The sequence below is a fragment of the Saccopteryx bilineata genome, chromosome 6, assembly GCF_036850765.1.
Source record: "Saccopteryx bilineata isolate mSacBil1 chromosome 6, mSacBil1_pri_phased_curated, whole genome shotgun sequence".
NCBI lineage: Eukaryota > Metazoa > Chordata > Mammalia > Chiroptera > Emballonuridae > Saccopteryx > Saccopteryx bilineata.
The window spans coordinates 201,733,591-201,758,390 of record NC_089495.1 but is presented as its reverse complement, the minus strand read 5'-3'; the positions used below and the strand labels follow the sequence as shown (position 1 = coordinate 201,758,390).

Below are 24,800 nucleotides of genomic sequence, written 5' to 3'. Positions count from 1 at the left end.
CTTGGGGGGGGGAGACCACCAGGGTCATGGCTTCAGTTTGATGCCTCGTGAGTTTAAGACGAAGGACTTGTCTTCCTTTAGCCATGCTAAGGTTTTGCAGCATTTTCTTTGTGTATCTTCCTCCCCCCCCCCCCCCGCTCTTCTGAATAAATGTCTTTGGATGAATCCCTATCAGAGTTTCCTCCATAATAGCAGCAAACTGGGACTAAGTGCCTGACAATAGGAAGATGATTGAGAACGTTTTGGAACAAACAGTGGATAAAATAATATGCAGCCGGGAATAGCCACAGACATACTTATCTTGCAGCGTACGGACCTGTGCACGTGGGAGGCCCCTCAGCATCTTGTATCCATTTCACCTCATACGTCCCTTTGACAGGGTGGGATGGGCGTCAGGTCCTTCCCAATATGGAGAGAGTCAAGCTAGGCTTTAACCTCTGTGAGGGCGTGGTCCGTGTCTTACTTGTTGCTGTATCCTCAGCGTGCAGCTCAGTGATTTGCAGATGCGTGTTTGGTCAAAGAATTATTTGTGTCAATAAAGCAGAGGGGAAGTGACTTGTCCAAGGTCTTGGAGATGGTAAGAGTAGGTCTCCTCATCACTACTTGCCACGTTCTTCTCACTCACCAGTCAGTATCCAGGAGAGGAGTGGGTGGAGAGGGTCCCAGCCAGGATTTGGGATGCACAGAGACCCAGGCTCAAGTCTAGTTTCCGTCCTTCCTAATGGTGAGGTGTTGGCAAACCCATTTATCCTTTTATTTTATTATTTATTTATTTATTGACTTTAATGAGAGAGGCAGGGAGAGAGAGAGACAGGAACATTGATCTGTTCCTGCATGTGCCCTGACTGGGGATAGAACCAGCAACCTCTGTACTTTATGACATTGCTCTAACCAACTGAGCTATCCTGCAGGGCCCATTCATTCTTTTAAGCCTCGGTCTCCCCATCTGTCACGGGGAGGGTCCTAGAACTTCCTTGTAGAATTGTCATCAAGACTAAGTACCCGAGACATGTACCACGGTTAACATGGTAAGTAGCACATGGCCCAATACCCATGAATGTTAACTGTGATCAGAGAATAATGTGGAAATATTTCTGATAAAAACAATGTCAAACAAACGAACAACCGTACCATGATGAGCACTCAGATTAAAGTGGTGTAAAATTAGGTAGGACCATAGATAGAGATTGCACTCACAGGCAGGAATGGAGTTGGAGCAGGTACTGTGGGATGTAAATAAGACTGGCCCAAATAAATCTTTTTAAAAATATTATTTTTACTTTTTCTTAGTTTTAATTACAGAAGAAATACGTGAAAGGTCCTAATAATTCAGATGTGTCTTCTCTCCTTGGTTCCCCAGCCAAAATCCTTCTCTCTGGAAGCAGCTAGTTACGGGGCATGTGCCCTTGCAGGGTATTTTCTGTGCCCACGTAAGCACACCCACCAAGACGGGGCCATTTATTGCATTATTGTTTTACAACTTGCGCTTTTTCATTTAACAGTGTATCAACATCTTTCCATGTCAGTGTAGATAAAAATCCATCTCAAAATGTTCACAATAGGTATGTAATACTTTTGTGATTAATGTAATGAATCAATCTTCATTAATTTGGACATTTAAAGTTGCTTCCAATTTGACTGTGTGCTGAAGAAAGCTGACAATGGCCTGACCAGGCGGTGGCAACAGTGGATAGAGCGTCGACCTAGAACACTGAGGTCCCAGGTTCGAAACCCTGAGGTCTCCTGGCTTGAGTGCGGGCACATCTGGGTTGAGCACAGGCTCATCAGCTTGAGCTCAGGGTCACTGGTTTGAGAGTGAGATCAGAGACATGACCCCATGGTCGCTGGCTTGAACCCAAGATTGCTGGCTTGAGCAAGGGGTCAGTGGCTCAGCTGGCACCCCCCAGTCAAGGCACGTATGAGAAGCAATCAATGAACAACTAAAGTGCCGCAACTATGAGTTGACGCTTCTCATCTCTCTCCTTTCTTGCCTCTTTCTCTCTTGCTAAAAATAAAATATTAAAAAAATTAAAATTAAAAGAAATAAAAGAGGCCCTGGCGAGTTGGCTCAGTGGTAGAGTGTTGGCCTGGTGTGTGGATATTCCGGGTTTGATTCCTGGCCAGGGCACACAGGAGAAGTGCCCATCTGTGTCTCCACCCTTCCCCCTCTCCTTCCTCTCTCTCTCTTCTCCTCCCATAGCCAAGGCTCCATTGAAGCAAAGTTGGCCCTGGGTGCTGAGAATGACTCCATGGCCTCTGCCTCAGGCACTAGAATGGCTCCGGTGGCAATGGAGCAACGGCCCAGATGGGCAGAGCATTGCCCCCTAGTGGGCATGCCAGGTGGATCCTAGTCGGGCACATGCAGGAGTCTCTGTCTCTCTGCCTCTCTGCTTCTCACTTCAGAAAAAAAAAAAAAATTAAAAAAAAAAAAATAAATAAAGCTGACAATGAACTCTTCCAGTGTTTAAACAATTAAAGAAAATCAAGTGAGAGGAAGAATCAGAAACTCCGAGACCGTGAGAGGTGCCTGGGAAGGCCTGCTGCTCTGTCTTCTCCTTTCCCCTCCTCTCTTCCCTGCCCAACAGAGCCTGAGGCGGCAAGGACACGGAGGGCTGGCCCGTGGGAGGGGCCCTGTCTGTCTCCCTCTTCCGCTCACCCAGTGTGGAGCTCACCTGTGAAGTTTCCGTAGTCTCTTTGGACGCTGTGAGTGGCTGCCTGAGCCTGCGCCTGCCTTTGCCCTGAGTGTCCTTGGGCAGGTTTGTTACCATCTCTGGACCTCAGTTTATCCGTCTGTCTGGTCAAGAATCCGTACTGATGGGAGCCATCGCTGCCACGTATCGAGTATCAGCTGTGCCAAACACGATCAGCTCCTTGTGCATTTAACCATCGCTCATTGAATCATCACTACCTGCCTTTGAGGTGTTAAAGGTATTATTCTCACCTGACACACTGAAACTGGCTCTCAGAGAGGTTTAGAAACTCGGCCCAAGGTCCCCACGCCAGTGGAGCCGGGATTCAAACTGGTCCAAAGCCTGTGTTCCTAACTGCTGTGTTAGGCTTCCTCTCACTAACCGCTGGTCAGTGATTATAAAAGAATCCTTTAAATTGTCAGCTGCCTTGCATGTGGGAGGGGTTGATATTGCTGTTCATTATTTCTACATCCAGAGCAACGGTAGCTTTGGTTACGTGGTTGACAGCAAGCTGGAGGTTGTGGGATGTAGCAGGATTGAGGGGGAAGGGCACGGGACCATGAGCCAGCAGACCTGGGTCCTAGCCCGGGCTCCACCCCATCTGGCTAGCTCTGTGACCTTGGGGAATAAGCCCACCTAGCCTGTTTGGCCCACGTGCAGCTCCAGTGAGACCAAGCCTGGAGGAGAGCCAGCTCATAGCCCGGCTCTCGGAGGATACCCGGTTACAGGGCGGTCTCTGTCTGCCTCTGCAGTCACCGCTGTGGTCCAAGCGGGAGGCATTCCTCCTTTCTGATGCTGTTACTCTGCAGTTCTGGGCCTGTCATGTGGTCCCTGGTCCTCCACTGCACGACGGTTTGTGGCTCTGTGGTGGCACGTGAAACCTTTGGGCGAGAAGCCAGTGCTAACGGGTGGCAGCTCTTCACATTGCTTGGGTTTTTTTAATGCGGTGCCCATGGGTACCACAAGCCTCTGACAAATTGCCATCTCCCCTTGCCGCGTGGCACCCGAGCAGCAGTCAGAACCGCTGTGGCTCAGCTCCCATTTCAGCCCCTCTGCATCCGTCAGGAGCTCTGGGGCCGGGCTGGGGCCGGGCTGGGGCCTGGCGGGGGCCTGGCGGGGAGGGCGCCCCGAGCCCCAGAGGTGGCTCTCTCCCCTCACCCGCCTGCCTCATCCCAGGCTGCCTTTTCATTCACATCCACACGGAGATCTTCACTCCAGGAAGTGAATGTTCCGTGCTGGGGAAATCCCAGTGGAAGTAACATCATCTCCAGAGGGAAAGACGAGGTCTTAATAGTCTCTCTCTCTCTGTTTTTTCTATTCTTTTCTTTTTCTTTTCTAACTCCAAAAGTTATATATATTCATGGTAGAGACATTGTAAAACACAGAGAGAACCCCCTACAGAGTCAGTAATTCCTTCTCCAAGGGAATGCTATTGTTAACGTTTCAGCCTTTAGACTTAAAACTGAAGATGAGAGTACCTGATACTCCTGAGCACTCAGGGTGGGTTCTGGCATGTCCAGCGTGCCTTACCGGCACGATCTGATTCCGTGTTCACAGTGAAACCGGGGAGGCAGGCAAGACTGTCCTGAGGATTTTACGGGGAAGATACAGTCCCAGAGAGAGGGTAAGAGGCTTGATCAAGGTCTCAGTTGTTTCCCATTTTATCCTTAATCCTTAACCGCTCAATTATTTACTGCTCTTTCCTGAATTTCTCTTTCCCTTCCTCTCTAATTCCTGTTATATTTAGTGTCGGGAGGTGTGCCTGTCAGGTTTCAGAAGAAAATAGAATTCCATTTTGGTATACGGATCAGATGCTTCAACTAAGTTAATTGGTAATGAAGGTATGGGCGAGTTTAGGGGAACCCACAAGGGGTGCCTACAAACTAACAGTGACAGAGACAATTACAGTGACATGCTGGTACCTCCCCTTGGCCTGAATGAGCAGAGGGAGGGGATGGCGTTCCCAGAATTCAGAGATGTCTGGGGCTGGTCAAGGAGCTGTCACAGAGGGGCTCAGCCACCACCAGATCCACAGGGAGGGGAATTGGGAAGATACACCCCGACCTCTCCGACCTCCTGCCAGCACCTCTTATTGGCCAAACCCAGCCAGAAGTCAGCAGACAAGAGAGCTCAAGGGACGATTCAAGAGGTCAGCCTCCTGCTTCTTGGAGTGAGGCGTGGATCCGGGGCTGAAAGTGGAGACTGAGCCTAGGAAGCTATCAGGGGTTGGGGGAGGTGTGTCCCCTGACTTCCCCCCAAAGAAGAACATTTATCTTGGTAACCATGATTACCGAAACATCAGAAGAGTTGCACTTCCCGTCTCTCATGCTCTTGGTGTTACAGCGTCTCCCGCATCTTGTCCATTTCTCTCTCTCCTTCTGCTCCTTCCTACTCTGAGTTTCTTCCTTGGTTCAGAATTCCCAGGAATGCCTGGGCAAACATCATCAGTGTCCAAGATTTAGAAGAGACAGCCTTATTGTCTGGTGAGTAATTGTTCACGGCCGGGACACACATGGCAGTCCGTGCCCCAGCGGTGTCCCGCTATGATGCGTCTGCCTGCCAAGTCATGCCTCTGGTGCACACGTTGTAAATCTTTATAACATGCGCCCCCTGGTATTTACGGCGACTTGAGCTTTTGTACGTCAAAGTGCTTTACTTCTCTGTAATGTCTTTGATCCCTATAGTCCTCTTCTGCAGTGGGCAGACAGGGGCGCTCATCCCTCTGTGACAAGAGAGGAAACAAGTTCAGAAAGGGGAAGTGACTTGCCCAGGGCGTCTCGGATGGGAAGTGGCAGAACTGGAGCAAGCGGTGGTCCTGCTCCGAGTCCGGCTTTCCCCGATGTCTTTGTCGTTCCATCTCGGGGAGTCTCCCCACAGCCAGCCTCACCCCTGGCGGAGATTAGTACAGGACGGGCCCCTCTGTGGCTGCTGCAATGCCATGCAGGGGCGTGGACCTGGGAGTCAGAGAGCCTTGGCACAGCCTATGACCTTGGGCAAATCGGTGCGCCTCTCCGGGCCTGTGTGTCCTCAGCAGTAAAAGAAGGGTGATAGTATCAGAGGAATTCACATGGTCCTGTCAGGAGCTTAAGGCTGATAAGTCATCAGGACAGGCTGGCTGGAACCCAGAGAGGCTCCCGGGGTGAATGCAGCCCCAGTCTCCGGTCCCCAGTGGAGAAGACTTCACCATGTCATGTTGGTATTCCATCCACCCGTCACCCTGTGTTTGTCCATTTGTCTGTCCAGCCGGCCATCTGACACTAGACCCCTGGGTTTCTGGCACTGTCATTTACTAGCCGTACCATCTTGGGCAAGTACTTCCCGGTCTCTCCTTTTGTAACATATAGATAATAAGAGTATCTATTAAAGGTTACTATAAAGATTATAAGTGAGTTAATTGATGTAAAGTGCTTAGATCAGGGCCTGGCAAATAGAAAGCTCTAGAAATGTTGGCTTCTTGTTGCTGTTTATTGAAACTGTGTTAAGCCCCGGGGGATAATGGCGAATGAGACAGATAGCATTTTGTCTTTATAGAGTTTATATTCTAGAGGAGGAGTAGAAACAAATAAATAAATCAATAAATAAATGCAAGTTTTGTTTGTGATAGTTACTGTGGAAAAAAATGCAGCATGCTTGCCAAACGGGTACAGAGTTTCCATTTGGGGGTGATGAAATATTTTGGAAAGAGATAGTGGGGATTGTCGTACAACATTGTGAGTGTAATTAATGACCCTGAGTTATTAGACTTAAAAACAGTTAAAAATGGCAAAAGCAAAAACAAAAAAATCAGCATGCAATCGCCAAAAAAACTTGGGGGAGGAATCCACTTTAGACAGGGTGGTCCAGGGGTACACAGATTGGGACCTGAAGGGGAAGAGCTGCCATGGCCAAGGGGCAGGGGACCAGCCACTGTCCACCCAGCGGGTCGTTTAAGGACACAGCCCTGTAGCATTGGCAAGTGTGGTGTGGTTGAGGAGCAGACAGAAAGCCAGTGTGACAGGCTCACAGGGACGGCGGCGGGAACTGAGGCAGGCGCCACATGCAGGGACCTGTAGCTTTGATAAAGAGTTTGTGTTTTCTTTTGATGGGAAGTCGTTGTAGATTTTAAAGAGGGCATCCGGTTGGAGTTCTGTAAAGGTCCTTGCGGCTCCTCTGTGGAGAATATACCGTAGGAGGGCCCCAGCGGCCACAGGAGTCCACGGCGGAGGCTGGGGAAGCCAGGCCGCACGAGTTAGAGTGGCTTGCACCTGAGCAGTGGCTGTGAGAACAGAGAAAAAGAACAAATCCAAGTTCCTGGATTCAGGGATGCTGACTCATGCTAACCCAGGTTGGAAGGCCTCATCCATATAAATCTGCCGATTCATTTTAATAAGTCGTATAGCAGCAGGCCAAGTGGCTATTGCCTCTGCCGGGCTAGGACACCCTCTCCCAAGAAGGCCACCCAGGTGGAAAACCACAGTGTGTGAAGGCTGCTTAGCACCCCTGGAGGATGAGCCAGCAGGTGGTGGCAGCGTCGCAGAGCATCAGACGCTGACCACCTGCCGGGCTGGCCCCAGACCCACCGAGGACGCGTCCCCGGCCCCACTGGGCCCCTCTCCGCCAGACAGGGCTGGCGGGCCACGTCAGCGTTTCCTTCTCTGGCTGGCCTCTCCCTCTGCTGATCCCATACATTCCGGCTTTCATGTTGAGGGTCACTGGTCAGGCCTTGCCGCCCTCGGTCACTTAGAACATCTCTTTCTTCATCTCTTCTAGATGGGCACTCTCACTCCCTCCGGTGGCTTCCGGGGCTGCTCGTAGGATGGGCCCTCTCAGGGTCGTTTTACCAGGTGCACCCTGTGCTGAGTGCTCTCTCCTTGTTCTCCTGAATCCCCATCATCGGCCTAAGGGAGGGAAGCGTATCTGTGTTCTGGACAAGGCCACCCAGACTCAGTCAAGTGAATTCACTTGCTCAAGGTCACAGAACGAGCTAGCGGTGGAGCCAGGCTTTGGTCTGGGTCTGTCTGACCTCGGTCGGGCCCTGGCCCGGCAGGCAGGCCGCAGCAGGCAGTGTTGGGAGCCCCGCCCTTCCCAGCAGAGTCACACCTCTGACTCCTGCAGGGCTCCTGGCACCTGGCCATCTCCTTTCCTTCTCCCTGACTTCTCCCCGCCCCTCCCGCCAGGCTGCCCCCACCTCCCCTTTACAGGCTTGTTCCAGGAGTCAGGAGGCCACGTTCCTCCACTCCATCCTCTGCCCAGCGCTACCTGTTCCCCTCTCTGGGCGTGCACTCAGATGGCGGCGACTCAGCCCAAATGCCCTCCTTGCCATCCCCTGTCTAAATGCTCCCTTTTTTCGAAACCTGACTCCCCCTCGCCCTCCGTTCCCTACCACTCCGACCCCTTCTTGGAGAACTCCAGGCCATGTTCCCTGTCACCAGACCTCCAGAATCTCCCGGGGGCTGGAACATACAATAGCAGATCTAAGTCACACCGTGCCTGGTGCTTAACCGTTGTAGGTGAGCCTCATCCGCCCGTGTGGCAGTGAGCGCCGTAGGAACCAGCACATGCTTCTCGGGGTCTCCTGCGGTGCCCAGCCTTCCTGGCTGCCCCGTGGGCTCCGTTAGTCCGTGCTGACCTGGCCCGGGCAGAACGGTGCCCGTTTGACACGGCTGCCGGGTTCTTGGCTCGTTTTCTGTGGCCTAGTGAGAGAACCATGCCGTTATTGCCTGGACCTGTAAGATAAAGAAGGATCTCATTGAATGGTTCTTTTTTAAGTTAGTATCTTGAATGTTATTTTTCTTTTTAATTAACTTTAAGCAGACTGTATCTTTTTCTCATCCTGTCATACCAAGCCATGTGCATTGAAAATTTTAATTTTTTTTAACCTCTAATGTTTTTAAATGAAGAAATCTCTGAGTAGAGTAGAAAAATTGAGACCTACTGTTAAGCAGAAAGAAGAGAAAATAGAAATCTGTACTCTCACTATCTAGAAACAACAAAGTTAACACTTTGCTGAATTTTCTATATCTGTGTATAGTATATATTATATATTAATTGTATTTGGGTTTGTCTGTACAAACTATTGTGTGTCATGCTTTATTTTTTTTTTTTATTTTTTCATTTTTTCATTTTTCTGAAGCTGGAAACGGGGAGAGACAGTCAGACAGACTCCCGCATGCGCCCGACCGGGATCCACCCGGCACACCCACCCGGGGCGAAGCTCTGCCCACCAGGGGGCGATGCCCCGCCCATCCTGGGCGTCGCCATACCGCGACCAGAGCCACTCCAGCGCCTGAGGCAGAGGCCACAGAGCCATCCCCAGCGCCCGGGCCATCCCCGCCCCAATGGAGCCCCGGCTGCAGGAGGGTAAGAGAGAGACAGAGAGGAAAGTGTGGCGGAGGGGTGGAGAAGCAAATGGGCGCCTCTCCCGTGTGCCTTGGCCGGGAATCGAACCCGGGTCCTCTGCACGCCAGGCCGACGCTCTACCGCTGAGCCAACCAGCCAGGGCCCATGCTTTATTTTTTTTTTCTGAAGTGAGAAGCAGGGAGGCAGACAGACTCGCATGTGCCTGACCGGTATCCACCCAGCATGCCCACCAGGGGGCGATGCTCTGCCCATTTGGGGCGGTGCTCCGTTGTGGCCGGAGCCATTCTAGCTCCTGAGGCAGAGGCTATGGAGCCATCCTCAGCGCCCAGGCCAACTTTGCTCCAATGGAGCCTTGGCTGTGGGAGGGGAAGAGAGAGACAGAGAGGAAGGAGAGGGGGAAGGGTGGAGAAGCAGATGGGCGCTTCTCTTGTGTGCCCTTGCCAGGAATCGAACCCAGGACTTCTACATGCTGAGCTGACGCTCTACCTCTGAGCCAACTGGCCAGGGCCACTTTTCCTTTTCTTTTTTTTTTTTTTTTGGTATTTTTCTGAAGCTGGAAACGGAGAGAGACAGTCAGACAGACTCCTGCATGTGCCTGACCGGGATCCACCCAGCACGCCCACCAGGGGCGACGCTCTGCCCACCAGGGGGCGATGCTCTGCCCCTCCAGGGCGTTGCTCTGCCGCGACCAGAGCCACTCTAGCGCCTGGGGCAAAGGCCAAGGAGCCATCCCCAGCGCCTGGGCCATGTTTGCTCCAATGGAGCCTTGGCTGCGGGAGGGGAAGAGAGAGACAGAGAGGAAGGGGGTGGGGTGGAGAAGCAAATGGGCGCTTCTCCTGTGTGCCCTGGCCGGGAATCGAACCCGGGTAACCCCGCACGCCAGGCCAACGCTCTACCACTGAGCCAACCGGCCAGGGCCCAGGACCACTTTTTCATTCAGATATCTTCCATCATCTTTTTTTCTTGTAATTAAAAAAAAAATTTTCCCCATTGATTTGAGAGAGAGGGATGAGGAGAAGAAGAGAGAGAGAGAAGCATCAACTCGTTGTTCCACTTAGTTGTTCATTTAGTTGTGCACTCATTGGTTCGCACATCTGTCCTGACTGGGGATCGAACCCATGACCTCAGTGCACTGGATGACTCTCTATCCACTGAGCCACTGGGCCAGGTCTTCATGATCTTTTTTAAACTCTCTTTAGAATGAATAAGCCATCATTTCTTTAACCTGCCCTGGCCATGGTGCTCATTGGTGGCTTATGCCACTACCTTGGACCTTTGAGGAGATTCGGTTGGAGGTTGCTTAAAGGAGCTAGGGCAAGGGTCAGGAACCTTTTTGTCTGAGAGAGCCATAAACACCATATATTTTAAAATGTAATTCCGTGAGAGCCATACAACAACCCGTGTACTTTACGCATTATTCAATAAAAATTTGGTGTTGTCCTGGAGGACAGCTGTGATTGGCTCCAGCCACCCGCAACCATGAACATGAGCGGTAGGAAATGAATGGATTGTAATACATGAGCATGTTTTAAATTTTTAACGTTATTATTTTTTTTATTAAAGATTTGTCCGCAAGCCAGATGCAGCCATCAAAAGAGCCACATCTGGCTCGGGAGCCATAGGTTCCCGACCCCTGAGCTAGGGTCTGGGGAAGCAGGTGGCCAGGTGGGGAAGAGAGTGGGCAGGAGGGACGAGGGGACAGCTATACAAGGAAATGACTGTCCCTCAAGTCTCCTCTGTGAAAGAAGAGCAGATTGAATTATCTTTAAGACCTCCAGCTCGTCTCCTCTTGGTGCTGCAGCACCAGGCCACCACTGCCCGCGGGCCCTGCTGAAGGCCCGGGCCACTGAGACGGGGTATCTAGCTCAGATGATTCTGGCCCTGAACAGAGGTTCCGAGAGAGTGGGCTGAAACCGGACTGGAGCGGAGGGGAGGAGTCGATGCATTAGGGCCTCTGGGCTGCCTGGGCCCACGAGGGTCCCGTGGATTCTGCTTCCTACAGCAAAAACAGACTGACTAGTCTGTGGATTCTTTTGTGTGTTTTTTTTTAAGCAAAATGAAGTAGGCATTTATTTGAAGTAGGCTCTTCCCCATAGGCCTCGTCTAGCATAATGGCCGCTACCCTCCAGCCCAGACTGAGAAGGGGTCCCGAGAAGAACCAGGCAGACGAGTCCCATTTGGGGCTGTGGCCTCCCCTGCAGCAGCTCCTGTGGCTCTGTGTCCCGCAAGGAGCTGGCACTTGGTGTTATTCGAGTAGCGGAGGGCCTTTGTTCCACACCAGTGTACAGTGATCCCTGTAAAGCCCCCAGCGGTGACGTACGTGGCGAGCGTTTCTGGGGGGTGTGTGGACCAGGACCTTCCCTCCCTCCTCATCTTCCCCCCTGCATAGCAGCATCAGTGGCAGCAGCAAACTTTCTCTTTGTGCCACGAGCTTCAGCTTACAAAGCATGTCACTCATTACCCACTCAGTGGGGCCAGAGGATGCTTGTGATCTGTCCGGGGCCCCGGGGCTCTCATGGGGTGGCCCAGTGGGGTGCTCAGGGCCCCAACTTACTATCCCGTGCCCTTTGGTTTGGGCCGAGCTGGTGCCCCTCCCCCGGAACATAGGAGAGAAACTGAAAAACAAAAGGAAGTGTGCAGCAGGGGTACGTGCCCCTGGAGCTAGTTGCGGTGTTGAAGGGTAGATCCTGCACCCGTCCGTCTGTCTGTCTGCCTGTTAGAGGCCTCCTATGGTGGACGGAGTCAGGTTGGGACTTTCCAGGTCTAGTCTAGTCTTGTCTAGTCTTGATCTATCTCATTTATGTCCTGGCACGGAGTTGGCACTTGGTGTCACATACACCAGTGGTCCCCAACCTTTTTTGGGCCCCGGACCGGTTTAATGTCAGAAAATATTTTCACAGACCGGCCTTTAGGGTGGGACAGATAAATGTATCATGTGACCGAGACAAGCGTCAAGAGTGAGTCTTAGACAGACAGATGTAACAGAGGGAATCTGGTCATTTTTAAAAAATAAAACATCATTCAGACTTAAATATAAATAAAATGGAAATAATGTAAGTTATTTATTCTTCTTCTGTGGACCGGTACCAAATAGCTCACAGACCAATACTGTTCCGCGGCCCGGGGGTTGGGGACCACTGACATACACTACAGGTGGATTTAGAGCAGTGGTAGTCAACCTGGTCCCTACCGCCACCTAGTGGGCGTTCCAGCTTTCATGGTGGGCGGTAGCGGAGCAACCAAAGTATATATAAATAAAAAGATAGATTTAACTTTAGTAAGTTGTTTTATAAAGATTTATTCTGCCAAACTTAGCGAAAATCCGACATAAAGTACTTGGTAAGTAATTATTATTATATGCTTTAACTTGCTGTAACTCTACTTTATAAATTTTATAAAGTAAAGTTACTTCCCTACTTTATAAATCACCATTACTGTGGAACCGGTGGGTGGTTAGAAAATTTTACTACTAACAGAGATACAAAGGTGGGCGGTAGGTATAAAAAGGTTGACTACCCCTGATTTAGAGGAAGGCTCTGGCCCAGGCGTGGCCAGTATACGGCCTGTGGGCCAGATTGCCCCACATAATGAGTTTATGTGGCTCGCGATTAGATTTTTAATATTCTCCGTTACTTTAAAATCTCAGCTACTCAGAAGCGGAAGCATCTTTGATTATTGGAAATCGAGATATTTAAGAAGATACATGGAAAAGAATTCTGCATGTGACTTATCTAGGGTTAACTTCCAATAATTGGTCGAATGGATTCGTGATACTTCTTTATTTTTTAAAAAAATTTCGTTATAAAGATTTACAACTTTTGTACCTGTCTGTACTCGATATGAACTGTTTGATGTTTAGCAGCGATGTGAAACCCACATTCTTTTAGGTGGAGTTTGCCAGTGCGCACCCAAGGTCAAACAATTCGTTATTTTTGTGGTCACGTGTGCTGAATCAAGTGGCACTGTAGCATAGACAATAGCTGCAGTTGATAACTGAAAACGTGTCCAGGCTGTTTGTAAAATGAAATAATTGTTTTATTTGCGATATAACCCCTTCAAGCTCATTCTATTAATTAAATATTATTTCGATTGATTGCAATACAGTTTGGATATTTATATGGTATATAATTATATTTTTATTAAGACATATTTTTGTTAAAATAATATTGCATATTAAAATTTTTTTCACTCACATTTATTCATAAACAAATTACATAATAAAATTTTGTTTACTTAAATGAATCGTTTTTATATTTAACATTTTTTAATTTTAATATTTCGTCCAGCCTGTGAAAAAAGTTTTCTTTCTAATCTGCCCCGGGGTCAAAAACTGTTGGCCACGCCTGCTCTAGGCTCAGGGGTGAGAGTTCCTGCCCATATCTCTGTCGGTTTTAGTTCCAAATCTTTCTTTGAGGATCCACTGACTGGGGTCAGAATGGGTACTTTCTCCCTCTTAAAAAACCCAACTTGTAAGTTAAACAAATATCTCTGTATATCTAAAAGTATACAAGTAATTCCAAAGTGTATAAAGTAAGAAATCACGTTTCCCCTCTTCTACCTCATGGAACGTCCTCATTTCCTCGCCCACTTCTGAGTTATTAACCTCGCTGAGCGGTTTGCCGAGTGTCCTTTCAGACCTCTTCTACATGTGTACAAACAGACGGTGGATTGTGGAGGCTCTTGCTTGGCTTTTTAAAATATAAAGTGGGACCGTGCCATTCTCTCTCCTCTCCTGTCTTTGCGGTTTGCTGATCCCGTATCCCACAGAATAGCTGGGCACAGGTCCCTGATTCTTTGAAATCTCATATCTTGCTCCAGGAAGGAAATGATAAGAATAGCCTGTCCCACAGATAATTTCTCTTAAGTCCTTTGCTTTTGGGGCGAGTCCTAGAGAGGTAGAGTGGAGAGACCCCACTTGTGGCCATCCTGGGGCCTGAGCCCAGTTCCCCTGACTCTTACGTCGGCAGGACCGTACGTTGGTTGAGGGCCTCCCTGTCTTACCCTTTGGCTCCATCCTGACAACATCCCTGTGAAGTCGGCGGGGCAGGGATTACTGAGGCTTAGGGCATGGAGAGCCTTGCCCAAGGTCGGTCGGCGCTGGGAGGTCCTGGAGCCCAGGGCGCTTTGGGTTGAGATCAGCATCTCCAGCCTTTCTTGAGGGGTTGCCATGTGCCAGTCAGCCTAGTGGGGCACTCGGGCCTGCTGGCGTGGGACAGACGGCCTGGCCGAGGCCCTGCCTGGAGGTGGTCACCGACTGTCCCTTGTGCTCTGGGCAGAGTGGGGCTTCTTGGAGAGACTCCCATCGTCCCTAGGAAGCGCTCACATTCCTGACCTGGGACAAGATGTGGAAGTCCCCGAGGAGCTGCAGGGACACAGGTGGGGAGGGAGGAGCCCATGACCTCAGCTGCCACCACTAACCCATCACCTCTCATGACTCTCTCCCGCTCCCTACTTCCTGTCTCGCCCCCCCACCTTCCCTCCCTTCGCTCTGTGGCTCTTTGTCCGCTCGTCTCCATCTGTCTCTCTCCACATGCGGTTCCTGTCCCTCTTGCTCCGTTCTGTCACGCCATTCCTGCCCCTTCCCCCGTCACATGTTCTTCTTCATGCCAATGCAGGCGTGCTGGTCACCATGACAACAGAGACAGGCCCCGATTCTGAGGTGAAGAAGGCTCAGGAGGAGGCCCCGCAGCAGCCCGAGGCCGCCGCCGCCGCCGCCGCCGTGAACACCCCGGTGACCCCCGCAGGCCACGGCCACCTGGAGGCCAACTCCAATGAAAAGCATCCGCCTCAGCAGGACATGCGGCCGGCTGAACAGGTGTGTGCCCGGGAGCACGGGCATCCCTGTCCCTGCCCAGCTCGTCCTGTCCTCGGGGCCGGGTTCTCGGCAGGGAGCTGAGGAGGACGTAAGCTTTTGTTACTGACTAGTGACGAGCGCCGCTCAGGGCCGGGGACATTGTGTTCGTCTTCATACTGAATTCTCCCAAACCTAAGAGAGTAGCTATTCATTTCCCCATGTTGTTACACTTGGGAAGACTGAGGCTCGGCAGGATGAAGCGAGTTACCCGGCGTCACATTGCTATAAAGAGACAGAGGTGGAAGTCAGATCTAGATCTAGTTTCGAAAACCTGTGTTCTTTCGGCCTTATTTTCCTAACCCCTGCACCTGTCCATTCTAGCGTGGCACGCCCAGTGTGGTTTTAAAGCAAAATTTATCACCCTGAGGCTACAAGAGACTCAAGGAATCACCTGGCCGTTGAAGTCACCCCTTCCTTAATTCCGACAGGCCCAGACAAAGCGGGGACTTGGCCAAGGTCATTGACAGTGTCAGTGGTAGAGTTAGGGCTAGAGGGCAGGACTCAGACTGCCCTTTCTTCCATTAAGTCAGTCCACAAGTCCCCAGCCTCAGACCCGGAAGGAGGAGACCTTGGGGATATCCTGATCGCTCGTGCACTATTATTCTAGGGAGGCAGGGTGGCTCTGGCCACCAGGTTAGGTGTTGTGGGATGCCCCGCTGGCAGAGGCTGGCTACAGCGCCGGGGCGGGGGGGGGGGCATGCAGGAAAGCCTTGGGCTCCTCACCGAGACACCCTGCTGCTCACGGAAGCCCTGGCTCTCCTGCCTATATCCCCACGGACCCTGGGGTCGAGCCTGCTGACTGCACTCTTCCCCTGGTTGGACCCACAGAGCCTAGACATGGAGGAGAAGGACAGCGGGGAGGCGGACGGCCTGTCAGAGAGGACCACGCCCAGCAAGGCCCAGAAATCGCCCCAGAAGATTGCCAAGAAATACAAGAGCGCCGTCTGCCGAGTCACTCTGCTCGACGCCTCGGAGTACGAGTGCGAGGTGGAGGTAGGGAGCACCCAGCCCCGTGCGCCCCGGCCCTGGCCCCGGCCCCGGCCATCTGGCCGCAGAGCCAGAGCTGGCTGCTCTGGGCATAGAGCCTGGGCCAAGCCGGAGGGCATCCAGTCTTCGTGGAGTCCTGGACCGACTGCGGTGTCCCGGAGAGATGACCTGGCCAGCCCTCCTTTGCACAGATGGTGGCAACAAGGCCCGGAGAGGGCTGTTTTGATTGCAAATAGAATTAGACGAGGCACCAGGCTGGCGCAGGAAAAGGCTTCTCAGGGTGGCTGTCCCTTGGCAAGGAGCCACCATCTAAGGGCTGATCCGCGGCCCAGCAGGCCGAGGAACCGGGCTCTTCAGTATGACCCAGCAGCACCGGCGTCTCAACTAGAATCATTTTAACGCATTGATTGGGTGGGGAGAGAGGTCCATCCTTGTGAACCACGCTGTCCAGGGCACCACCTCTAGTCTCTGGGACAGACTGGCCACTTGGGGGTTCCATGGAAGGATATACTCACCCCGGCCATGTGGCAACCCCACGGCATGGTCCTGTCCCACCCTGGGTGACAGGGCGGACCCCTCCTCTCTGGGACCAGCCCTACCGTCCCACTTTTAGTGTCTCTCTTTTCCTGTGTGGGCTAGGACTCCTGCCCCAATTCTGAACTCTCAGCCTCCCCCCGCCCCCAGAGGTTCTCCCCTAGTACGGGCACCGTTCCCGGCCCTCTGCACGCGCATGGAGAGGAGTCCAGAGGGTGGTCTGACTGTGGGGGTTCCAGGAGCTACCACCCCTTCTCCCCCGGGTGCTGGGCTTACAGGGTGGGACTTACTCTGAGCCCCGGGAGGCTGGGTCCTTCTTTTGGTGCAGGGTTGGGGTTTTTAATTTAATGAATGAATTAATTTCTTCCTTCCACAGAAGGGTTTCAGAATAAACACCTTGCCTACTTCTGGGCAAAAGAAAGGGATATCCTCTATCTCTTCTCTCCCGCCCACACTGGCCCCGGGAGAGCGGAGAGAGTCTGGCTGAGGCCAGGTCCACTCTCCCTGCAGGACTCCTCCAGGCTCGGGGGTCTCTTGGCTTCCCGAAGGTGCTCTCCGTCGCCAGGCCTGGCCTCGGTCCCCGCGACCCAGCCGGACCGGGCAGGGACCTCACCCTCTCTCCCGAGGGCCCCGCCTCTTTGAGTAGTGACTGCCTCTCACTCCCCCTGCCCCGCGGTCCCTTTGTTGGTGCTCATCCTCACCCCTGTGGGTTTGGGGTACCCAGCCAGGTCCTGAGGTTTGGACTTGGGAATCGTCAGGCCCAGATGGTGTTCAGAGAGGTGCCGAGCCTGCCTGTTGGGGGCTGCGGGGGAAAGAAGGCGCCACCAGGGCTGCCTCCGGCTTGGGCGGGTTCAGGCCCTCTGAGCCCCTGTGAGACCTCACCTGCTGCCTGGCTGGGGGCTGGCCCGCTGGGCTGGGCCACCTGGGTTTCACTCAGGCTCAATGTGAGGAGAAGGACTGGGGAGGGTGAGTCACACCGTGACCCCGAGTCCCAGGCGCTCCCCCTGAGTCACACCGTGACCCCGAGTCCCAGGCGCTCCCCCTGAGTCACACCGTGACCCTGAGTCCCAGGCGCTCCCCCTGAGTCACACCGTGACCCGAGTCCCAGGCGCTCCCCCTGAGTCACACCGTGACCCCGAGTCCCAGGCGCTCCCCCTGAGTCACACCGTGACCCCGAGTCCCAGGCGCTCCCCCTGAGTCACACCGTGACCCCGAGTCCCAGGCGCTCCCCCTGAGTCACACCGTGACCCCGAGTCCCAGGCGCTCCCCCTGAGTCACACTGTGACCCCGAGTTCCAGGCGCTCCCCCTGAGTCACACCGTGACCCCGAGTCCCAGGCGCTGCCCCTGAGTCACACTGTGACCCGAGTCCCAGGCGCCCCCCTCGAGTCACACTGTGACCCCGAGTCCCAGGCGCTCCCCTGAGTCACACCGTGACCCGAGTCCCAGGCGCCCCCCTCGAGTCACACTGTGACCCCTAGTTCCAGGCGCTCCCTCTGAGTCACACTGTGACCCCGAGTCCCAGGCGCCCCCCCTGAGGCACACTGTGACCCCGAGTCCCAGGCGCTCCCCCTGAGTCACACTGTGACCCGAGTCCCAGGCGCTCCCCTTCCCCAGTGTCCATGTCCCCCGTGGTTCAGGGGACCCTTCTCTTCTTCTCACACCCAGAGCTTAGACTTGGCGTCTCTGCTCCTTGAGTCAGGTTAGCCTCTTTCTGTTAATCGCTGCAAAGGAAGGAGAACTCATCAGCCCTACCCACCCTGACTCCAGCTTCCTTCTCGCCCTGAGCTAGTCTGAGGTCTAGGAGGACCCCAGCAGGGGTTGGAAGAAGGCAGCTGATGAGCTGGGCATTGGGGTCAGAGCCGGGTGGGTGGCAGCGGCGCTCACATCTCCCCACGTGCTGGAAGGATCTTGGGGGTTTTCATGTTGTCTTGCTGGAGCCTGGGGTACCCCCCTCCCCACCCTGAGGTGTGTCCTGCCCTCATAGAAGCTTTGCTCTCTTCTTCAGAAACATGGCCGGGGCCAGGTGCTGTTTGACCTGGTCTGTGAGCACCTCAACCTCCTGGAGAAGGACTACTTTGGCCTGACTTTCTGTGACGCTGACAGCCAGAAGGTACCGGGGCTGCGGAGCAGGGCTGGCGGGGGCGGCCTGCTGGGGGAGGGGGGAGTGCTTCCCTAGGCCCCCGAGGCCTGGTGGCGTCCCACGGCCCCCATCCGTCCTCAGATCTTCAATAGGCACTTTCTGTTTGTGTGGTCCCAAGTCCTGCCAGTCCTATAGCGTCCTCTGCTTGCTGTGTCCACGCCACTCCCCGTCCTTTCCTGGGGACCTGACCGTCACCCCAGATGGGTAGCTGGAGAGCCGTCCGCGGCTTCCCGGGGGAACCGAGGCGTTTCCCCCGCTCCCGGGAGGCTCCTGTGTGAGTTCCTCCTTTCCCCCCAGCCCCCTTGCAGCTGAATTACCTGCTCGCTGTGCTGCCTCGGGGCCCTGAGCCCGACTCTGTGGTGAATCCAGGCCCAGGGCCAAGGGCCCAGAGAGCTCAGCCAGGGAAGGTGTCCCCCCCGCCCCCCAGAGTCTGTCAGTGGGCCTTTGCGGGATGCTTCTCTCTCCTGGACCTGTCTGGGTCCTCTTCTCTTTCTTCTCTCTAAGGAACTCTGTCTTCTCTTGCAGAACTGGCTGGACCCCTCCAAGGAAATCAAGAAGCAGATCCGGAGTGAGTGGCCTGCTGTGGTTGGGGACGTGGGGGGGCAGGGGGAGGGGCTCCGGGCCCCCCCGCAGGGCTGCAGGGCCGCAGTGGTGCTGGCTGCTCGGCCCTAAACCTTGGGAAGCGCAGTCAGACCCCGGACTTCATTCGCTCCGCCTAGATGATCTCAGGGAAGACATTGTTTTATAGATGAGCCTGAGGCCTGGACAAGAGAAATGACTGTCTGGAGCGGCAATTTTTAATCTTTTCATCTCATGGCATGCAAGCTGATTAAAATTAGTGTCTGCGGCATACCGAAAAATATATTACATTTCTTGCCAATCTGACAAAAAAAAAAAAAAAAAGGGTATAATTTTGATTCGTTCATCCCAGATGGCTATCATTGTGTTGGCTGTTATCTTTTATTTTTAATTTGACCATCAAGGGAAGAGAGAGCAGTGCCCCTGACTAAATAGTGAGCTCCTGCACGTGTAAACATTCTGTGGCACAGCACAGGTCCCGGGGACACCAGGTGGAAATTGCTGGTCAGAGTCACACTGCAGATTAGCCGACGAATTGCAGATGCCTTCGGACGTCGGCACTAGAAGGAGTCCTCTAGGACAAGGGGGCAAACTGCTGGCCTGAGAACAGCCGCCGTCCTTTCCAGAACCAGTGAAGGCTTCAGCGATCAGGGACCCTGACCCAGCTCAGAACCCTTGCCCACACAGCACTCCCGGCCACTGTCAAGCGACAGGAGTGGGTGTGTCAGGAGAAAGCCAGGCCCCTCCCTGATCTCGGCATCTCCTGTGTTTTGCAATGAGTGGCGAAGGCCCAGAGAGAGGCAGTTATTTACTCAAGGTCACAGAGCAGGGTACTGGCTGAGCCCAGCCTCGAGCCAGCCCTGGCCTCCCAACACCATCCTGCACTCTTTTCAAGGTCTGGGGCAAAGACAGACAAGCAGGCTGACCACTTGTGCCCTTCCCCATCGAGAGGGGAAGGGCAGCCTTCAGATGGCAAGAGGGAGGTCGGTGGCCTCGGCCAGGGGCCGTGCAGTAGGCAGAGACCTGGAGCCTAGAGACAACCCTCCCCCTTGCATGGACTGTCTGGTCCCTGGGTTAGAAGGCTCTAGCGGAGCCTGTTGCCATGACAGCAGGCAGCTGGGCCCAGGGATGCCAGCTGACTCTGTGGGAGGGGGCTCAGGGAATTCTTCCTGTGGACTCCTGTCAGTTGGGGACAAAAAGAGGGGCACACAGACAGAACACGCCCCTCTGGAGCCGCCTGGGTCCTCGGCCTGGGCTTCAGGCTGCCTGGGAGCCCCAGCCTGGCTGGGAGGCCTGGCTCTCCTGCCGGGAAGAGTCAGCACACATACAGTGTGCAGTGTTTGAGAAAGTCCCAAAGCTTAAGAGGGAGCAGCTGACAATCCTGAGTTTCAATGCCACCCCCTCTCCCCCAAGGCAGGAGTCAGTGCCCTCAAGTCACCAAGGAGCAGTGCCACCTCCTTGTGTAGGGCCACAGGCTGTCCCTACCGGGTAACTCACCCCTCACTCCAGCTCTGTGTTCTGAGGCCCCCATGGAGCAACGTTTTTCTACCCCCTTTCTTTGAGACAGCCCCCCACCTCCTGAAGGTGGCCTGAGTCCTTGCATCTTCGTCTTCAGAGGGGGTCTGTTTCCTCCCAGATCTCTGCATCCATCACCCGGGGGTAATTCCTCCACCCTTCTGGGCTCCTGTTTCTCCTTGGCGGGTGGATTAGTGATTCTTGCCTCCCACAGTGGCGGGCGAGAGTTAAATGACATATGGGTGGACAGGACCTGGCACATAGTGGAGGCTTCTCTGAGGCACTGTGGTGTGATGGTCAAAGGAGAGAGAGTGGGGCTGGGCTGCCCGGGTTTGAATCCTGACTCCATCACTACTTCCTGTATTAATTGTTTTGTGTTGCAGTTTCCTCATCTGTAAAGTGGGAATAACGGCAGATCTACCCTTAGAGGGTTGTCGTGAAGGTTAAATGAGTTATAGGGACTCAATACCTAACATAATACCTGTACAAGTAGCATCCAATATGTGCTGGTTGTTATTATTATTATTATTATTTCTGAGACAGGTATCAGTTCCCCTTGGGGCTTCTTTTGCCAAGGAGTCAGCTATGGTCAGGAACCGGGGTCCTGGGGTCAGATGACCCGAGGTTAGAACCCTGTTTTCTTTCTCTTTTTAGAGAGAGAGAGAGAGAGAGAGACAGCAAGAGAGAGAGAAAGACAGGAAGGGAAAGAGAGATGGGGAAGAAGTGAGATGAGAAGGCATTAATTTGTTGTTGCATCACCTTAGTTGTTCATTGATCATTTTCTCATATGTGCCTTGACTGGAGGGCTCCGGCCGAGCCAGTGACCCCTTGCTCAAGCCGGCGACCTTGAGCTCAAGCCAGTGACCATGGGATTATGTTGATTATCCTGCACTCAAGCTGGCGACCTCGGTGTTTTGAACCCAGAACCTCAGTGTTGTGGGTTGACACTATCCAGTGCGCCACCACTGGTCAGGCTAGACCCCTGAGTGACTAGCTGAGTGACCCTGGGAGAGTGACTGAACCTCTGAAAATTTTCCTCTGTGGAAAGGAAAGTCAACCTTGGGGTCACTGTGAAGATTAAATTCCTACCCATGTTCTTAGCAAACCAAGTGACCAGCACTCAGTAAGTGTTGGAGGCATGACACCTGTGTGCTGAAGATGATGCTGACCACAGGGACAAGGATAGAGATGACAGCATGACCTCCAGCTCTTCATGGATGAGCCTCCCTTTCTCACTTTGTCAGGGGGTCTTTTTAGATCATGGAGCCCAAAATGTCCCGGGATGGTCTAACCATTGTTCTGTATTGTAAACTTTCATCAGTACCTCCTCTCTGTCTCTCTCCCTGTCCCCTTCCCTCGCCACCAGCCTCTCTCCCTCTCTTAAGTGGTCATCCCTTCTCTTGGCTTACTGAGCTAGTTTCCAGATAAAACCTCAGCCTTCATTTTCTCTGCCTTCTATTAGAGGTACCATTAATTTTTCATACCCAAATGTGGAGGTTACCATCTATCCCAGTGAAATGTCCTTTGTTACTTTTAGCCCATCATATTTGCCTTTTAGGTCTTGTTTATAACGCAGTTCTGTCATTTGAGATAGAGTTAAAATGAGATCGGGCAGAGTTTTCCAAAGTGTGGCTCAGGGAACATTAATCTGCCTTATAAAAAATGGATACAGCAGGTCCAGTAAGTTTTGGGAGCTCTTGAATGCCTGTCTCCTTGAGAGAGGTACAACAATTTATAACGGCAGGGTGAGGGCTCTGAGAAGTCTAAAGTTAGAAAACCTGTTTAATGCGGTCCTTTCTGGACTTTTTTTTCCTCTTCCCATTAATGTCCTGTGACATAGACTTTGCCGAAGAGAAAGAGGCACGAGTTCTGGAGCCAGGTGGCCTCAGTCCAAACCCCAGCATTGCCACTTCCTAGCTGGGTGACCTTGGGCTGGGCCTCAGTATCCTCATGTGCAAAACGGGGATCATCCTAGGATTGACTCGCAGGGTTGTTGTGACAGTCAACGAAGCGATGTTTATAATTAATGGTGTGCACCGTGGGTGTTCTTTCTACCTTCCTTCCTACTGCTAGTTCACAAGTCTCTTAACCCGGGCCTCATTTTTCTCACCTGTCAAGTGGGAACAATGTTCCAGACTCCCTCGTTGCATTGTCCTGAGATTATAGATACAGGATGGTTTGGCCGGGGCCCCTCTGTGGTCATGGGGCCTCTCTGATCTCTGCCCCCTCTTCTTCTCTCAGGCAGCCCCTGGAATTTTGCCTTCACAGTCAAGTTCTACCCGCCTGACCCTGCCCAGCTGACAGAAGATATCACGAGGTGAGGGCCCTGGCGGGCGGGGCGGGCGCGCTGGCCGGGGGGAGACACGGCTGTATATATAGGATGGCAGCTGCACACTCAGGTGCTACTCAGGCCAGGCAGACCCCACCGGCCGAGGCAGCTGACTCAGCGCGAGAGAAACTGATACAAGCACAGTGGTCAATGGCAGGTGACCCTTGACTTCAGAGGGACAGGTGTCACAGGGAGTCGTGGGGACCCGTGTGAATCCAAGAGGACACACGCCATCTGAGACAGTTGCTGTTCAGCTTGGGCAGTCACGGCCTTGAGGGAATCGGGCCGATTTGAGAGTAAAAACCACACTTTTAAACTTTGGAAACTAATTCAAGTTTTTAAAGAAACCTGGTGTGGGCCGTCTCTGGGTAGGACCGGCCAGACACATCGGAAGGTCTGATGTGCTGGGTGGACACCTGTTTTCGACTTGGACGATGAGGGAGTCGAGTGCAGATGTCCTTGCACGCGGGAGTTTGGTGCCGTGTACTGTTCTGTGCACCCGTCACGCGTGCAGGGGTCGACGGAAGCATGCGGTCGCCCCTGTGGAGGCAAGCGCGGGCTGCGTGTGTAATTCTCATTGTGCCTCAGGGCCAGTAGATGACTTGGCTGGAAGACTGAAAGGGATTGCAAAGCATCTTTCAGGATGAGAGCTTCTGTGGGGCTTGTTCTGCCTCTGCAAACCGGAACAGGGAGAGGCCCTTCTCTTTATCTAAGCTCCTTCCAAAGAGATAGTCTCACTCCATGATGTCCTGGGGTGTGTCCTCTGTGGGCTGGACCCTTACACGCCTACCAACAATAAGATGTGGGCTTGGAGTTATTCTTCCAGCAAGAGAGGGCTATTGAGCCAGCTCCCCCCCCCCACCCAGTCGGGTCCTTCCTTAATAATGGTGGCTGACTGTTTGCCAGGCACTGGGCCAAGGTCAAGATGCTGACTTTGGCCTTGGGAGATAAGACAGTTGTCCCTGGAATAGATCTGGCCTGAGGCCTTGGCCTCATTAGCTCTGAGGTCCAGCTTGGGGGCTAAGATTTAACATCAGGTCTGAATTCTATTCCTGGGTGGGCCGAGAGCTTGAGACCAGCTGACCCAGCTCAGCCCCCATGCCCCTGGTCTTGCCCACTGGTGTTTTCTCCTCTTCGTGCCAGTCCCCAGCCATTGGGCTTTCAGGGACCCTGGGGGGGGGGGAAAAGTTAGCCTCGTCTACCACGGATAATGCCAGGGATGGGGTGATTTAGTAAAAAATATTCAGGCCCAAAATAAACTGGACAAAATGACAAATTGATTGACATGAAATATTGATCAGAGTGCTTGGGAAGGATTCCTGAAACTTTAGGCTTGAACAGAATGCCCATATGTCCACCCTCAGTGCCTGTGATGTCTGCACTGCTGCGTCTCATCCTGAGCCTACGCCTTGGCCCTGAGCACACACTGAGGCTGCACGTACTTTTTGCCGGGGCGCCCATTTAAACTGCGGTATAACATCACGCGCAGTAAAAATCGTATTAAGTAGAAGCCATTTAAAAGGAAAAGAAACAGGCAATTGAAAAAAATAGTGAAAAAATGATGAAACATAGTAAAATGGGCAAACAGGCAGTGCTGGTAGAGAATGGACCGAAACATTCTTTTTTTTAAAACACACAATGACGAGAAAGCAATAATAACTTTAAAAAAAAGGTTTTAAATGGCTCTAAAAATTGTAAAATCATTGAAGTATGCATAAAAGTTATCAAAAACCATGGCCTAGTGGTTGGAGATGTTTCTTTTAAACCAGAGTATTTTTAGACAATTCGTTTAGCGCTAGAGGCAAAATAAAAAGTGTTGAGAAAACATTGGC

The 24,800-nt window shown here is 52.8% G+C and overlaps 1 protein-coding gene across 11 annotated transcripts in view; it reads left to right on the top strand.

The window, feature by feature from the left end:
• Positions 1 to 24,800, top strand: part of EPB41L1 (erythrocyte membrane protein band 4.1 like 1) — a 162,713-nt gene that overhangs the window by 91,498 nt on the left and 46,415 nt on the right. For all 11 annotated transcript variants that reach the window (XM_066234033.1, XM_066234036.1, XM_066234037.1 and 8 more), the window contains 5 exons: positions 14,645 to 14,844; positions 15,712 to 15,876; positions 18,411 to 18,515; positions 19,071 to 19,113; positions 22,881 to 22,956. In XM_066234033.1, the coding sequence (XP_066090130.1) occupies positions 14,645 to 14,844; positions 15,712 to 15,876; positions 18,411 to 18,515; positions 19,071 to 19,113; positions 22,881 to 22,956 (589 nt within the window). The remainder of the gene's footprint in view (positions 1 to 14,644; positions 14,845 to 15,711; positions 15,877 to 18,410; positions 18,516 to 19,070; positions 19,114 to 22,880; positions 22,957 to 24,800) is intronic.